Source organism: Narcine bancroftii, chromosome 5 (assembly GCF_036971445.1).
Source record: "Narcine bancroftii isolate sNarBan1 chromosome 5, sNarBan1.hap1, whole genome shotgun sequence".
Lineage (NCBI taxonomy): Eukaryota > Metazoa > Chordata > Chondrichthyes > Torpediniformes > Narcinidae > Narcine > Narcine bancroftii.
Genome location: NC_091473.1, coordinates 210,009,749 through 210,028,524, shown reverse-complemented (window position 1 = coordinate 210,028,524; position 18,776 = coordinate 210,009,749). Strand labels below are relative to the sequence as shown.

The window sequence follows — 18,776 nt, the reverse complement described above, 5'->3', positions numbered from 1 at the left end:
ATTATTTTTTTCCACAATGCCGAAGATGATTGGATGTTGATATGAGATGTTAGTATGACTAACATTGTGAATGTGCTTTATAGATTAGTTCATTACATATTTATTCATTAATTACATTCCACCCCGGTGAAGAAAGTTAAATATGCTACTTGTGATTTATGTTTTAGGTGTAATAAGGAAGTATATAGTTTCTTACATTCGGTTGAATATGTGAGACGGTTAAAACATTTTTTGGATAAAATTTAGTGAAGTTATATTTATACTTAAGATTCCATTTGACCATATGATATATTTATTGGGTAATATTAAAGCATTATTTTAGAGTTAAAGTTAAACAATTTTCAAATTTATTTTTTTGAGTTTGTCTTTAGCATTAGCTGGGATATGCCTTGCAGTTCCACGGAAGAATTATAGCAAATTGAATATTCAAAGTTGGCATGCGAACATGAGGTTATGTATTGCGTTAGAGAAGATAACATATAATCTACAAAATATTTATCCTTTCAGTTAAAGTTTGTAATGCGTACATGTATTGGAAATGTTCTAATTGTTAAAATATTTTACCAGACAGGGGTGGTGTGATCCCAAACCGCGACACGTAACTGAATGTTTTGGTTTAATTGCTCTTCTCCATTTTGTTTTTCTTCTTTATTTATTTTTGGGTTGGGCGGGATGGGATGGATAGGGATCGAGTTGGACGTTTTGATGGAATAAAATATATATTGTATTTTATAATGAATATATCATTTATTGTTGATTTTCATTTTTTCAATCATTATTTAAAGATAGAAAAACATATTCAAAAATCGTCAAAAATTGTTTTTACAAATACGTATATAAAACAACAAAAAATAAAAAAAACTCAAAAAATCCCAAAAGATACACAATACAAAAATCCCCAAACCCACTCTCCCACCCCTTCCGCCAGCACCCTTAAGGGGACTCAAAAATATAAATTCTATACTAAAAAAATTATAAATGTTAAGAATAATTCAAAGTATATCTAGATACAAATATTCCAAATACGGAAACTATTTGCTAAGAATAAAAGAATAATTATCTTGTAAATTATAAGTAAAGCTTTTCCATAACATATCTTGTTATCAATTCATTATGCCAACGTACTATATTAATAACTCTATTGTCTTTCCAAGTTCTCGCAACACATTTACACGCTACTGAAAACACCAAATGAACAAAAGCAATTTCAATTTTATCCAAACATAACCCCCTCAACGAAATCAAATTACCCAACAAGACAATCGTTTGGTCTAATGGTAATGCAAAGTTATACAATTTTTCCAAATCAACTTTAATTCCTTGCCAGAATGATTGAACTTTAACACAAGTACAAACAGCATGTAAAAAAGTTCCAATACATGTATCAGATGTAAAACGTAAATCTAAATGACTAAATCCATTTTTTTTAGTTTCTCTGGAATCAAATATAATTGATGTAAAAAATTACAATTCACCATTCCATATCTTTCATTAGTCAACTTAATTACATTTTCCCGATACATATTTGCCCAATCATCTTCAGGAAAAATAAACACTAAATCACTTTCCCATTTAAGTTTAGATTTATCCCAATCTGCTTTATCCATATTATCTTGTAACAAATTGAACAATACCAAAGTGTAACCCTTCTTCAGTACAGAGGAAATAAAAGACTCAAATCTCATTAAAGTAGGTAAATCAATGTCGCTACCATAATGATCATTTATCAAGGCTCTAAGTTGGTAATACACAATCAAATCGCTCTCTCAATTGATTAAAAGAAAGAAATTGTCTCTTTTCAAAACAATTCTGTATTGTTTTTATACCTTTAAAATCCCAAATCTTGAAATAATTATTAAACATTGAAAAGGAAATAAGTTGGTTATTATACAATGTGGTTAAAATTGGTAATTTATCTTTTGATCCCAAAACCCTATTTTTAAAAATCCAGATCTTAACAAATATTTCAATAGCGGCATATCATATTCCTGTAACAAATTCAAGTTCCAGCGAAATATAAATTCATGTACCTCGAACTCAGAAATACATGCCATTTCTACCTTAGCCCAGCTAGGAGGTTGATCTAAATCCATCAACATACTAATAAACTTCATCTGGACCGCTTAATAATAATTTTTTAAATCTGGTGACTGAAGTTGACCTGACGCATATTTCCATGGAAGTTTATACAGTGCCACTCGAGCTAATTTTTCCTTTCCATAAAAACTCCAGCACGACCTTATTTAAATCTTGAAAAAAAGCCTTTCGAAAGTAAATAAGGTATTAACTGAATTAAATATTGAATTCGAGGAAAATATTCATTTTAATACAATAGACCTTACCAATCAATGTCAATGGAAGATTTTTCCACTTAATCAAATCTGGTTCAATACGTTTTCATACAGGCACATAATTTAACTGATACAATGACTGATAATTAACATCTCAAACACACCTAAATATTTATTTTTTTTGTCCAACTTAATTTGGTAATAATTTTAAATTCTGAATAATCTCCTATTTCAACTGGTAAAATTTCGCTTTTATTCCAAATAACTTTATATCCTACCAGTTCTCCAATTTCGACAAACACTCTTGCAACTGCTTCAAAGACCGTTACGGTTTCATCAAATATATCAATAAGCCATCTACAAATAAATTACTCATATTCTTCATTCATAGCCTTCATCCCTCTAATTTCATCATTTTGCCTAATAGTGTGTGCTAATGGTTCAATAGCCAACGTATATAAGGCTGGAGGCAATGGACAACCCTGCCGAGTTGAACGATTCAACCTAAATCGTAAAGAGATCCGACTATTTGTCACCACGCTAGTAGTCGTGTTCGTATATAAATCTTTAACCCAATAAATAAAAAAGAGACGAATTTCAAATGTTCTAACACGTTAATAATAAATTCCCACTCTACCCTATCAAAAGCCTTTTCTGCATTTATTTCAACCACCTTAGGATGGTTAAACTGCTTTTGGTATGCATTGACCAAAGTAATTAATTGAAGAATATTATCTAATACATTTCTGCTCTTAATAAAACCTGTTTGATCAGTATGCTTTAACTTAGGTAAGGACGTAGGAAGTTTATTAGCTAATACCTTGACTATAATTTTATAATCTACATTTAATAAAGAAATGGGTGTATATGAAGACACTTTTAATAGATCTCTAACATTTTTGGAATAACAGTTATTAAAGCACTTGAACAAGATTCTGGCAAATTCATTTCTTCAGTAACATGTTTTAACACATCTCCACATACATTAGGTAAATCATCATAAAGAAAGTTATAAAATTCAACAGGAAATCCATCATCCCCTGGGACTTTCCAATTGGCATTTCCTGTATCGCTTCCTGAATTTCAAAATCTGTAGATGGAGATTCCAATTCCTGAATATCTTTCTCTTCTAATACTGGCAAACTTAATTTAGATAAATAAGATCTACTAGAACCATTATCCTGCTTCTCCTCAGAAGTATATAATTTTTGATAGAATGAATAAAACTGATCATTAATTTCCGGAGGCTTATAGGTAATTATTGAATTCTTTTTAACGGCATTAAAAATCCGAGATGCGTGTTCAACTTTCAATTGCCAAGCAAATACCTTATGAGCTCTATCTCCTAACTTATAATAATGTTGTTTAGTTCTATTAATTAAACGCTCAAACTGATATGTTTGTAAAGTATTATAACATAATTTCAATTTCGCTAATGCAGCTTATTTTAAATCTTCGGTCACATCCTTCTGAAAATCTTTCTCTAACTCAGCAATCTGGTTTTCCAACTTTAAACTCTGCCATATTCTGCTTCTTAAATTTCGTAGAATACCTAATAACCTGCCCCTTCGAATACGCTTTTAAGACGTTCCACACTACAAAATAACTATCCACAGAATTAATATTCTCAGACTAAATTAAAGATATATGCTCTTTAACAAAAGTAACAAACTCTGGGTTTGTTCAATAACATTGCATTAATCCTCCATCTACATGATGAACGTACCACTTCTGAAACTTCACAGGAAATAAACTAATAATTTATTGCCATTGCAGGCAAAATCTTCGCTAAGATTCTCAAATAGAATAATACCTAGTGTCGCCGAGAATATTCTCCCAGAATCACAGTGCGGCTTTCGTGCAAACAGAGGAACTACTGACATGGTCTTTGCCCTCAGACAGCTCCAAGAAAAGTGCAGAGAACAAAACAAAGGACTCTACATCACCTTTGTTGACCTCACCAAAGCCTTTGACACCGTGAGCAGGAAAGGGCTTTGGCAAATACTAGAGCGCATCGGATGCCCCCCAAAGTTCCTCAACATGATTATCCAACTGCACGAAAACCAACAAGGTCGGGTCAGATACAGAAATGAGCTCTCTGAGCCCTTCTCCATTAACAATGGCGTGAAGCAAGGCTGTGTTCTCGCACCAACCCTCTTTTAAATCTTCTTCAGCATGATGCTGAACCAAGCCATGAAAGACCTCAACAATGAAGACGCTGTTTACATCCGGTACCGCACAGATGGCAGTCTCTTCAATCTGAGGCGCCTGCAAGCTCACACCAAGACACAAGAGAAACTTGTCCGTGAACTATTCTTTGCAGACGACGCCGCTTCAGTTGCCCATTCAGAGCCAGCTCTTCAGCGCTTGACGTCCTGTTTTGCGGAAACTGCCAAAATGTTTGGCCTGGAAGTCAGCCTGAAGAAAACTGAGATCCTCCATCAGCCAGCTCCCCACCATGAATACCATCCCCCCCACATCTCCATCGGGCACACAAAACTCAAAACGGTCAACCAGTTTACCTATCTCGGCTGCACCATTTCATCGAATGCAAGGATCGACAACGAGATAGACAACAGACTCGCCAAGGCAAATAGCGCCTTTGGAAGACTACACAAAAGAGTCTGGAAAAACAACCAACTGAAAATCCTCACAAAGATAAGCGTATACAGAGCCGTTGTCATTCCCACACTCCTGTTCGGCTCCGAATCGTGGGTCCTCTACCGGCATCACCTACGTCTCCTAGAACGCTTCCACCAGCGTTGTCTCTGCTCCATCCTCAACATTCATTGGAGCGCATTCATCCCTAACGTCGAACTACTCGAGATGGCAGAGGTCGACAGCATCGAGTTCACGTTGCTGAAGATCCAGCTGCGCTGGGTGGGATATTTCTCCAGAATGGAGGACCATCGCCTTTCCAAGATCATGTTATATGGCGAGCTCTCCACTGGCCACCGTGACGGAGGTGCACCAAAGAAAAGGTACAAGGACTGCCTAAAGAATTCTCTTGGTGCCTACCACATTGACCACCACCAGTGGGCTGATATCGCCTCAAACCGTGCATCTTGGCGCCTCACAGTTTGGCGGGCAGCAACCTCCTTTGAAGAAGACCGCAGAGCCCACCTCACTGACAAAAGGTAAAGGAGGAAAAACCCAACACCCAACCCCAACCAACCAATTTTCCCCTGCAACCGCTGCAACCGTGTCTGCCTGTCCCGCATCGGACTTGTCAGCCACTAACGAGCCTGCAGCTGACGTGGACATTTTACCCCCTCCATAAATCTTCATCCACGAAGCCAAGCCAAAGAAAGAAATCCTCCATCTACCCGACGAATGTACCACTTCTGAAACTTCACAGGAAATAAACTAATAATTAATGGTCTGATAGAACACTACTTTTATATTCAGCTTGCTATGCTCTACCCTGTAGGTGTGCTGATACCAAAAGGTTGCATCCTAGAAACCTAATCATGTCGTGATGAATAAAAAAATTCTTTCTCTGTAGGATTAACCTTCCTCCAAACATGTACCAGATTTAAATCTTTTATCAATGCTTTAATCTGAATTACCATCCTTGATTTCCTTATACCCTTCGGGAATCTTCCAATAAAGTATCCAAAACACAATTAAAATTTCATCCAACTAAGATATTTTCATTAGCTTGAGTTAACAATAAACAAACTTCTGAAATAAACTGCTGATCTATATTAGGAGCATAAAGATTAAACAAAGCAAGATTCACCCTTTAAACTCGACCTAAATTTCCCTCTGAAGATTCCAATTCAAATGATAAATTGTTATGAATAAAAATCGCCACTCCTCTTGCCTTAGAATTAAAAGAAGAAAAAAAAAACACATGCCCAACCCAAACTCTTTTCAATTTCAAATGTTCATTTTCAGTCAAATGTGTTTCTTGTAAAATTAAAATATCAATTTTCATTTGTTTTATATAAGTTAATACCCTTTTTCTCTCAATTGGATGATTTAATCCATGAACATTAAATGTTACGAAATTCAAAGTAGACATTTTACTATTAATGTATTTACACTCTATAAAATAGCGCTCTTCTTTATAATCCTCAAAAACACATAAAAACAAAACCCACCCCTCAATAAAAAAAAATATTTAAAAACCACCCACCAATAAATCCCACCGAAAAATAGTAACAGCCTAAAATATGGGTGTGGTAATCCCATTAGTCGCAGATGATAGTCAAAGCTATCAGTGTTATCCACCCCAGCCCACCCCCAGCCAGATACACATTCATTATGTAATTAAAAACACTCAAATATAGTAAATATATTCAACCAAATGATTCCTTGCCCAATGATTGTTCTGGATATTCAATGACAAGAGGACTCCGTGTCCGTTCTTCTTCCTTTCCATTCTTCCCATTGTCATCATTCTTTCTATACCCATTCCGATTCCCATTTCCGTTCCCGTTTACCTTCCTCTGAGATGACGATGGTGAAGACGGCCCATTTCTTCATAATTCTGGAAATGGTTTCGCAAAACCCAAGGCATCGTAATCATACTAAAAAAAATTGAGATTGAAAGTTTCCCTAAAAATCCTTCAAATGTAGCCGATACAGTTCCAAACCTTTAGGAATAAGCTGTTTACCCAGTACTTCTACGATCCAATGCTTAAAAATGTTTATTGGATCAGAAGCTTCAAAGTCCTCTGGATGACCAACTATTTTCACGTTATTTGTCTCGATTTGAATTTCCAATGAATCAATCTTCATCAATAAATCCCTTCTTTGAATCCCACAATCTACAAAAGAACTTTCTACTTTTTCCACTTTTTCTTTATTGCGTTCCACCAGATTTTGACATTCAGAAAAGATTGTTTCAATTTTTATCTTGTATTATCTTGTATAATATCAACAGATTTTATACATCTGTTAATATCACTCTTAACTATAGTCATTTATTGTTTCGTAGTTGACATTTATTCACATAAAGTATTTATTTTTGTTTTCACCTCCATAAATCCTTGGGTTATTTGTTTTGACATATTATCCATTTGAAAAGCAATCCCTTCCAAAACAGCAAATACTGAGTCCAATGCAGATGCCATAGCCACTTTTGGAGGTCTGCTTTCTTCAACTGCGGGCTCCTCCTTCTGTGCAAATTCCAATAAGTTCTTCTTCTCCTCCAGTCACCATAAATCCATTGACTGTGCGGCTGGAGGTCTGGACACCCGACGCTGGCACCCTGACTTCATCAGAGCGCCGGCGCTCAGGCTCTCCCACAGCCCGCACCTTTTCCAGACGATCACGGACCAGGGAAGATCCGAGCATGCCCGGTAGAATCGGTCATCCGACGCTACACAGCGCGCCCCAGCAATGTCTCGGGCTCACGGGCCACTTTGTCAGTCGGGCCACCCGCGCGCACGGCTTCAGGTGCACGCGGATCGACCACGACCGAATTGACCAAAGTGCCGGCGCCATCTTGCGATTGCTGGATCCGCGCCTATGTCATGCTTGAACGGGCAGGAGTCTTCTGAGGATTGGAGACTCCCAACAACGACTCCATGGATTCAGTTGTACAGATAGGGCTCAGATCTTCTATACTTTTATATGGTAATTGCTTCTGAAGTTGAGGTTTAGATTTCTTCACATTGGTAGCCATGATGAATCACTGTTCTTCGAAAAGCTGTAAATATTATTTTTAACCACTTTTATACTTTTTAATATCGGGTATACTCAATTTATTTTTCTTCTTTCTTTATTTTTTGGGGAGTTCAATACAGAATTGTCTGGGGTTGGAGGGATAGGGGTGGGGTTGGGTGGTTTTTATGGGATAAAATATATATTGTATTGTATACTTAATGTAACATTTATTATTGATTATAAATACATTTTTTAAAATATACTATATCCTTCCCGGCTCATAACTTTCTATTTTATATTCATCTAACTGTCTAATGAAGAGTCTCCTAAATACCCCAAATGTTTCAGAAACTATCACGATTTCTGGTGTCATTCCATTTCAGGCAACCACAACTGTTTGTAAAAACCTACCTGTGAAGTCTACCCTCAACCTTTCTCCTTTCACTTTGTACATATGTCCTCTACTGTTCACTATTCCTGCTTTGTGACAAAGGCATTGAATGTCAACCCTGTCTGTGCTTCGAATAATCAATTAAGTCTGCTTTCATTCTTCTTCGCTGAAAAGAATGAAAAATTCCTTCTCTGATAACCGTGGCTCATAAGACTTATTTTTCAAACAATGCAACATCCTTGCAAATCTCCTCTGCCCCCTCTCCAAAGCTTTCACTTCATTCACATAATGAGGTGACCCGATGGAACACAATACTCCGTGTGGACTCAGCAAAGATTTGTAGATTTGCCACATGACCTCTGGACTATTGAACTCAATCCCAATATTAATGAATTCCTAAACCTCATTTCTCTGAAGAGCTATGCTATCAACACTTACAGCATCTTTGAAGGTGCATGGATTTGGGGCCATTTATCCTTCTGGTTTGGCCTTCCAAATTGCATCACCACACATCTATCTTGTTCATCTCCACATGCCACTTTTCTGCTTAACTCTGCATCCTTCCCCTTTCCTTTTGGAACCTACAGCAACGTTTAGCACCATTCAGAACTCTCCAATTTTTTTCTTGTTGTTGTTGTTCTTCTTCTTGTTCTTCTCATCCTCCTTCTGCCTCCTTCTTTCTCCTCCTTTTCGTCATATAAGATTTAGCAAAGTGGCCGAGTTTCTCACAATAGCTGCAGGTAGCTAATCGAGCCAGGCACTTCTGTCTGAGGTGCCAGCTCTTATCACAGAAGTAGCATTTTACAGGAGTTCACCCTTGTCTTTCCTTCGGGTTCCAGCACTCCTGGATGTTTCCTTTCTGGTTTCTAGCATTTCACTGGACTGCATGGCACTTCTCAGTGTTTTGGCTAGAGTGACTGCCCAGTCATAGGATAAGTCCTCCGTCTCCAGCAGTCTCTGTCAGATGTAACTGGAATTAATCCCGTTGACTAAAGCATCCAACTTCAAGGCAGTGCAGTGTTGTTGCACATTGACTGCCCTAACATCACATTCGTTTGCCAGTGAGTCGAGGGTCAGTATGTAGGCAGCATAATTTTCCCCGGGTTTCTGGCGTCTAGTCAGCAACTGGTGTCGAGAATGCACCACATTCAGTGGCGCTGCATAGTAAGCAGTCAAACGTTCCCGGGCTATAGCCAGAGTGGTGGATCCTTACCATATGGCGAAAGTGACCTCACCCAGCAGAGAGTTCAGGTGACCCCACTGTATCGCCTCAGTGACTACGTTGTTTCGAGCCATGTAGTAATCGAAACAAGCAATCCAGTGTTTGAAAATTTCTCTGACCTCGGGGCAGACTTCCCGATTATCAGCCGCTCTGGCTTGAGTGCTGCATCAATTTCTGCTAATAAAATTGAAGTGCTAGTTGATGAAGTCGACAAAGATGAAGTGGTCAAATAATACTCATGACTTTTATTAGCAGAAACTCATGGTACAATAATGAAAGACAATATGTGCATATACAGATATATCCAAGGGGAGTGTCCTTAACAGTAGAGATAATGCACAACCAATATTAGTATCACACGGATTGGCAGAGGGGATACAGGCAGCTTGGCAGACATTCACCACAGTTGCCAGACATGTATAAGCATAACTTCTTGTGCGAATATTAACTTGTCGCTCAGTGACATCAATATGAAGGAGCTGGTCATTGATTTCCCAATGATGGGTAAACTACACTCTTCTGTTAATATCAGTGGAACTGAGAGAGAGAGAGAGAGAGAGAGAGAGAGAGAGAGAGACAGACAGACAGACAGACAGACAGACAGACAGACAGACAGACAGACAGACAGACAGACAGACAGAAAATCAGACAGAGACAGAGAGAGAGAGAGAGACATGAGAATTCAGTTCTGAACTTTTTACCGTTCAGCAGCAATAGCTGCGACTGCAAGTGTACAAGCTCGAAAGCTTGTGGAAGAATCAAATTTTTGAACACGGGTTGTGAGTGCTTATTTCAACCTGGTCCAACGATTTGTGGCCCATACAAGAGGAAATTACTGCCTGCCATTTGTTTCACTTGAAATAAGAGAAATAAAAAGAAACTTTGTGGTGACCTTAATGAAAGAGGCCTCTGGCCTCCTAACATTCTCCTGTCTTGAACCACATTTACAGGCGCATCGTTCAAAGTATCCAGTTGGAGGCCATGCTACCTGGTTCAGGAAATGTCCACTCAAGACCGAAGGAAAATGCAGACGTTTGTGAAATGAAGTGTGACAAGATCGCACAGTTTACTTTCCATCAATTCCGCCATCAATTTCTGCTCCCTTGGAGAAGCACACAATATATTAAAAGGCTCGAGCTACGCTGCTGACACTTCGATCACCCTGAATCCGTGGAGAAATTAAACCATACCACCTGATTCAATAACTTATTATTTTCCACCGTTATAAGAATGTTCAACGAATCAGACACAGAAATAATTAATTTGACTTCGATCTTTTCCAATTTAAATTTACCCACAAATACAAACTCATTGCGCTTTCTTTCTTCCAACTTTCCATGGGATAACAAGTTGGCGTGTTCCTGATTCAAAGAAAGGCAGAGAGGGAACTCTCTGTTTTTAAATGCTGATGGAATCCGATATCCGGAACGCCGACTTTATTTTCCTCCCTTGAAACATATGAATAGTATTTTTCCCGGATATTTCATCACGTTGATCAGCTCCTTCCTGAATTTAGACTGAGTTACTGCATAAATGCAAGTGTTTGTGACGCAACTCAGAATCAAGAGCATGTAACTGGTATGGTCCGCGATAAACATCGGGTCATTCACAGTGTTAATGATAAACCGCTGTGAAATTTGCATCCACAGGAAAAATATTAAATAGGTCATCCAAAGAACTATGAAGTTTCCTGATACTGCAAAGAGTAAGACAATGGACTTCCTTCGACTCTTCACCTCGGAATCATCCTGATCCGCATAATTCTTGCTGCCTTTCAGGACCTTGCGGGCTCTCGTGGCTGCAACAATATGCACGACCGTCAGAACATTAAGCAGTGATATCAGGAACATTGGGAGTATAGGAGTTAACACTCGATGAATCCACGTGAATGATATCCATCCAGGATGGGTCCAAGCCTGACTTCCGAAATCACAGAACCAATCTGTGTTACCCACTGTAAATATGGGTTCAAATAAAAAGAACCAAGGGATGTTTTTACAGAAGAACAGCGGGAACACTATTGCTATCACATTGCGGGCTGTTTTACAGGAGCAAATCCTCGTCCTCAGCTTATGGCAACAGATCATCACATATCGGTCACATGTAAATGCGAGAGTCAACCACACGGAAATATCGGTGGTGGCGTGAATAAGAGTAACCTGGAAAGCGCACACCTGGGTTATAAAGAGGAACGTTGTAGGGAAGTATAATTCGTTCATACGATACAGTATTACGTCAAAGACAACGACCAATAGATCCGCGGTTGCCATGGCCACGAGGTAGGTAGAGACACACCTGGACAGACCGCAATTCCACCGCGAGAGGATCACAATGGTCATCACGTTCGCTGTAACATGAGAACAATGCATGGTCACTATATATCAAATAAGGCGTTTATTACACATTTACCAGACATCTTACTGTGATGGATTGAGCATCGGCAATGACGCCACTAAAGGAAACATAACAGTGGCAAAATTAACAATTAACCCAACATTTTGCACAGTATTCATATCCGATCTCTATTATGGCAGAACTGCATTAAATGTTCGAAATTCCCCGTCAAATCATCCACCCTCGACACTTCCTTTGACGATGTTCGAACCCTGATTTACACTCCACTATCCGCAACATTGCTAACTTTGCCAATCATATTAATGATATTATTTCCTCATTATTTATTAACTTCCTCTTTCTGCCCTATGAGCTGGTCCACACGTCAGCAACGCTTTTTCTGTACAAGGTGGAAACATTGGATTGAAAGTGACAGATATAATTTAATGGAGGCAAGCTTGAAATGTTGCATTTTGGAAGGACAAACCAAGGTAAGATGTACACAGTAAAACGCAGGGCACTGAAAAGTGTGATAGAACAGAGGTATCAAGGAATATCGATACAGAATTTCCTGAAATTGACAGAAGGGGTAGTTGGGGTCAGGAAAAGACGTTTTAGTAAATTAACCTTCATAAAAGTAAATAATGACTACCTAAGTTGGCAAATTTCTAATGGATATGGGTGACCCTAAACTTGGCGTATTGTGTTCAGTTTCCGTTATCTCACGAAAGGAAAAATATCAATACGTTTGAATGTGTGCAGATACTTATGAAGTTTTTGCCAGAATTCATGAATTGACATGGAGGGAAAGTTAAACAGCTTAGATTTATGTTACCTGCGGCGTAGAAGAATGAGGAGAGTTTTGAAAAATTAATTGCAAATAATCTTTTATTCCACCGAGTAGAGATGTACACAACTAAGAACATGCAGTAGGGTTGAATCAAAGACGTTTGGAAGAATGAGGAACTTCTTCACACAAGAATTTGAATGAGCTGCCAGCTGAAGTAATGAATGCGGCATCAACAGGAACATTTTAGAACTATTTGGACAGGTCCATGGGTGGGAAGGGTATGCTGGGGTCTGAATTGGTACACTTGAGTGAATCTAGGCAGAACAAACCTTCAGTATAGATGAGAAAGATGGAGGGGCATATTTCTAGGTTATAACGTTCCATGGTGCTCTTTGGTCAAATATACAGACGGAATCTGTTTCCACACACGGAATCGGAAACTGAGCTTCTAATTCAATACATTACTTCACTCGAAGATTGGAAGGAACAATGATTGGCGTGTGCAATACTCGGTGAGTTAAAAATGCATTGTTCTATCCGAGAGAATACCATGCACTGATTTAAAAAAAAGACATAATGAATGTAAGGCCACCCCAGAAATGTTTTGCTGAATCGCCCACATCGCTGTAAATTATTATGTTTTATGTTAAATATAAATATGTTTTTAAAAGGGATAAACTGTGGGGGTTTGGTGTAGATCATTTCACAAAAGACGTCTCATTGAAAATGGAAGAGCTATGCATATGCAGAGATTTCAGATTCACATTGAATTTACAGAAACAATGAAGAATGCTTATGCAGACTGACTTCACAAGTCGGTGTTGTGAAGTAAATAGACTGTTGTCTTTAAAGAAACCGATGCCCTGACAGAAACTGATTCCGGTGCCAGCAATCTGTCTGGTTTCAGTTTGCTGTTCTAAAAGAAATCTTTTTTTTGCAAAGAGAGAGAGACACACAGAGGGAGAGAGACAGAGACAGAGACAGAGACAGAGACAGAGACAGAGACAGAGACAGAGACAGAGACAGAGACAGAGACAGAGGGAGGGAAGGAAAGGAAGACAGAGTGAGAGAGAGAGAAAATTCAGTTCTGCAGTTGTCTTTGACGGCTGAAACATGGCTAGCTGGCAGCTTGTTGAAATCCCGTTTTGAAGACAGGTTGTGAGTTCTGAGTTCAGCCTGTTGAAATTACAACAGATCTTTACGAGATGAAATGGCGTGTTTCTCTAGAAATAAAGGAAACAAGAGAAATTCTGTGGTGACCTGGTGTAAGAAGTTATAATTTGGAAAACACATGGTGATGCAAGACACTTATCGGAGGAAGTCAGTTTGAGTGTGTGTCAAACAAACAACAAATCTCTCTAACGATTAGAACCTTCCTGAGCCTGGTAATTTAACATAAATGTTAAATTATGTGCACAGTATAATAATTACCTGATACCAGTGAACATTTGAAATGAGAACAGAATAACGAGAATTTTCCTCAACATATACAAATTACATACAAGAATTAGAAGGGGGTTAAATTAGTAATAAGTTAAAGTTTGTTCCTGATTTTATGTTCAAAGTAAATTAAAAGCAACTCTTGTGTAAGTTTGTTTGACTTGGTGAAATTCTATTACTACTAGGTTTTGAAGTCCTCCGGACTCGTAACAGGAAACAATTTAAAATCAGCAGCAAGGTAACGAAACACATGAAGTTAGTAAAGATACGTGGTGTGAAGTGGAATATACTGAAATATTTGGCAATCTCACTCTCATGCACTTGCTTCAATGAACTGACGCTAAAATAATCGTAGGGTAGAACCGATGTTGATATGCAGGCGAAATAATGATACAACATGGAGAGATGTGCCAGATAATTACTCGCTTCTCCAGCATGGAGATCGATACAGGGCAGAGATGTCAGAGCATGAATTGTTTTCGAATATTTGATTTTACTCGGAAGAAAGCGTGAAAATTAAAATTAAACATCATGAGTTGCTGTAAATTGGAGATGCGGCCAAATTCCTAGAATGTAACAACCGCACGTAACGGAGAGAGACAACACAGAGAATATAGAACGTGGATGTTGAACATAAAATAACGCATGAATGTATCCGTCAGCACTTTCTCTGTCAAAGATTGACCTGCTACATGTGATTTAAATATCCTTCCTTGACGTTGACACTGGTATTAGAAGTCCCTGATCATCCACAAATCTCATATAAGGTATGAACATTTATCTTGGCGCACCTTCACCTCCGATGTTCCATATAAAATTTTCTATAGAATTAAATACATTCTAATCCAAGGAATATTCAGGCGAACACTTTCACCACCTCTCAAAACCTTCTGCTTGAACTGTATAAGGCAGCGACCAGTACTGTAAACAAGACTATATCTGTGCCTGCTCCCGGTTGTATAGAATGCTTTTGACAACCTGAGCTTTCTTTATTACTACTTGCATACGGATGGTAGCAATTTTAAGGAGTATTGTTCTCCATTTGTTAACGCTCTCAGGCAGCTAAACCAAGATTGTTTTTTAAGTTAACAAACCCATGGATCAGGATGGAAAATGGAAACATGAAGCCGTGTTGTTAACCGTATTTGGTTAATATTATGTCAAAGTGAGAGGGATCTGATGCATGAAACTGCAGGGCGAAATCACCGGTTCGAGGAACAGCAACGAAAGGAAATGAAATTATATCATGAATATTTGAAGGAAAAATGAACAAATGTCTTATTCAAAACCAAAGCCGAGAGTAGAACACACTTAACTTTTTATCTGGCGAGAGGGAATTATGAAAGAGGGACAATATCAGGGCAGTTTCCAAGAGGGATGCAGCCTTCCTGCAATCGCACTTCGATGGAATTGATTCTGTGTTGGAGTGAAATCCTTAGGGGAGCGGCTTCTCGCTGCTGTTAAGCGAAATGTGCGTGGAGAAGAATGATTTGTCCCGCTGAGAAGCAACACTGATAAGCTGTGTCTTTACTGAGTGCGGTCCAGCACTTGGAAAGGAGCGAGGATGTGTATGAACAATATCCTGCCCTTCCTCCTAAAGTAGTGAGAAGATCATGATTAAAGGCGCTGCTGACGCTGTGGCACGACGTTCTGGCGATGTGCCCGTGCACAGCAACGTGGAAAGTCTATTTTATAATAAAAATACGAAGTACCTCTTATAAGATGTTACCTAGGGAAGCAGAATGGGAGAGGTCATCTGTTCATCAAACAAAACTATAAAAGTGAACATAATCGCGTTTATAGGTCAGATTAAACGTAACACGTGGAAAATGAATTAAATTAATTCAACGATCTGAGTGTATTTTTTGTTCGTAAAATGTGAATGGTCGGTTGCAAAAAGCAAATGTCACCGAGACCTATTCTTCAAAATAAAAAACCTGCCGGTGGTTCAAATTAACAGCAATGCATTTCATTGCTATCAACAGAGCTAATTTAGCAAATCTGACAAATATAATTTAGCAGTTGTATTTCAAAAATCCCCATCATTATAACTCCGGATTCAACTGAATAATAGCACCTGTAACCTGTTGCCAAAAGTCGCTCACAGAAATCTAAAAGGATTTAACGTTTGAAAAAGACCATGTAGAATGAAGAAAATTCCAATATCTTCACCACATCTAAAATATTGATCCGATATATCTGAGTTCCATCCATTTAATTTTTGAGGCGCAATATATAATTCATTTAAAACATTATTCTGTAGTAATCTATATCTAACGTTAATTGTATTAGACTGAGCAGCTTTACACAAATGTCGCCAAATTTGTTAAATTATTTATATATTTAAATCATGTCCCATCTGTTCTTTGGCCCAAATAAACATAACGTAAATTGTAATTTCAGATATTCTAATGAAATAAACTTTTTGACAATTCCGTCAGTGACCAATTGTTCTAATTCTATACAGACATTTTTGGTCCTACTTTTACTATCAAATATGATCTCAATTGAAAAATCAGAAAAAATGAGTATGATGTGGAATATCATATCAAATTCTCAGTTCATCAAATGACATCAATCTAGTACTCTCGTAGCAATCCCCTACTTTATACATTCCTTTACTATGCCATATGTTTAAAAAACGATTATCTTTCAAAGTCAGGAGAGGATTAACTAATTCGAATTTTTGGTGAGAGAGATCTTTAATCATTTTCTAATTTAATTTGATTCCAAATATTAATCAAATATTTAAATAATGTCAACAATCATTAACCTTGGCTCCCATTTGTAAATACATTCTTCAGTTGTTCCTTCTCCAACTTCATCAAACTTAATTTCCACCCGTGACAGTTTACTATTTCCAAATGTGGAGGGAAGAATACTTAATTGTATTGCTTAATATATAATTCTTAAAATTATGAAATTGTATTCCACCTAGTTCATATTCCCATGTTTATTTCTTTCACTATTCTCACCTTCATACCTTTCCAAATAAATTTTATTGCTTGTTTACTTAATTCCTGAAATAATATTTTTGGTGGTATTGAAATTGGAAAACTCTGAAGATATTTATTTTAATACAATTAACCCCTTCAATTAAAGTTATAGGTAAACTTATCCATCTTTTCAAATCCTCATTTACTTTCTTAATGGAATATAATTGAATTTATATAAATATTTCAAGTTATCTGTATGTATTGCTAAATACTTAATCCCAGCGTTCGACCATGTTTATTGAATATCTCATTTGAATAGTGAATAATCACTGCATATCTTCACTTTCTTCCCAATTTATTTTATAACCAGAAATTTTTCCACAACCTTTCAGTTGCTTATAAAGTCTAGCTAATGATAGTTGTGTCTGAGTCAAATATACAAACACATCATTTGCAAATAATCTTACGTTCAGTTTGATTTACCACAAACTCTTTTAGCCGTTGATCAATACAAATAATTTGCGCAAATGTTTCTATTGCCAATGCCAACAAAGCAGGAGATAAAAGATAATCTTGCTTACTTGACCTAGTCAAATTAAATGATTGAGATATCTGCCCATTAGTTATTAATTTAGCTTTAGGACTTCTGTAAAGTGCTTTAATCCAATTTACAAAATTAAATCCAACATAAAATTTACTTAAATCTTTAAATAGAAAAATCCTATTCGAATTTATCAAAAGCTTTTTTTCTGTACCTAATAGAACTGCTACACTCATATCTTCTCTTTTTGTGCTTCACAAACGATATTTAATAATCTTACTATATTTTCAGAAGTTTGTCTATTTTTAACAAAACCAGTTGATCTATATTTATTAATTCACATAGACAATTATTTATTCTATTTTCTAATATCTTCGCTATAATTTTATAATCAACATTCAACAATTAAATTGGTCTACATGAAGTTGATTTTAATGGAGCTCTGTCTTTTTTCGAAATGACTATAATTATTGAAGTTGAAAAATTTTCTGGAGAAGCTTATGCACTCGACGCTTGTTCTATTACTTGTTTTAATAAATGAATTATTAAATCTTTAAATTCTTTATAAAATTCCACAGGAAATCAATCCTGTCCTGGAGTCGAATTGTTCTCTCAACTTTTAAATGTTTCCTTAACTTCTTGTTCAGTAAATAGTCTATCCAAATTATCTTCATCTAGGTCATACAGACGTTCAAGTACGTTTCGAACAGCGGCGGCTAAAATCAATGATTTGTCCAGATAACAGACGGAAAAGGTCAACTCTTTCATAATCAGGGGCAATCACTTACCTGGGACCCCGAAAGCAGCAACAATCGGGTAGTAAATCATAACTGTCTGCAACATTGGAGGTAACGAGGAAAATGGATAGACAGTGAATGGAAGAAACATCTTCGCGATTATGGGGAAACTGAAAGAGATAGGTCTGTGCTAGAATGCAGCTGAGAACGGCGAGATATACAGCGTTCATCTCTTCCATGGAGACTACGGCCCTCGGATCATTAATAAACAGTCATTGATGTTACTTCTAGAGAAATGAGCGTCGCATAAACATCGTTAACATTCTTGTTTGTGCCAAACGATGCAGATGCAGCAATTTAAAATAACGTTTGGGAATAAGAAAACGGTGGCGGAGAGTTCAGCGCCAACCGTTCAGCAAACCGTGACGCCCCTTTGTGTTTCACCGCCTTACTATCCTGCACCTACCGTCCAACCCAC

General features: G+C 37.4%; 1 protein-coding gene across 1 annotated transcript; it reads right to left on the bottom strand.

Moving 5' to 3' along the window:
* Window positions 1–10,956: 10,956 nt before the first annotated feature.
* On the bottom strand, window positions 10,957–18,449 carry LOC138765503 (probable G-protein coupled receptor 139). The gene is made up of 2 exons (XM_069942532.1): window positions 18,350–18,449; window positions 10,957–11,867 (listed from the first exon to the last, which is right to left on the bottom strand). The coding sequence occupies exons 1-2, from the start codon at window positions 18,447–18,449 to the stop codon at window positions 10,957–10,959; spliced, it is 1,011 nt and encodes a 336-aa protein (XP_069798633.1).
* Window positions 18,450–18,776: the final 327 nt, after the last annotated feature.

Excerpts from the sequence above, each read along its gene's own strand:
- LOC138765503 (XM_069942532.1), bottom strand. The coding sequence starts at position 18,449 with ATGTTTCTTCCATTCACTGTCTATCCATTTTCCTCGTTACCTCCAATG. Across the intron at positions 11,868-18,349 it reads TGCTGCTTTCGGGGTCCCAG|CGAACGTGATGACCATTGTG; the intron begins GTAAGTGATTGC and ends CTCATGTTACAG.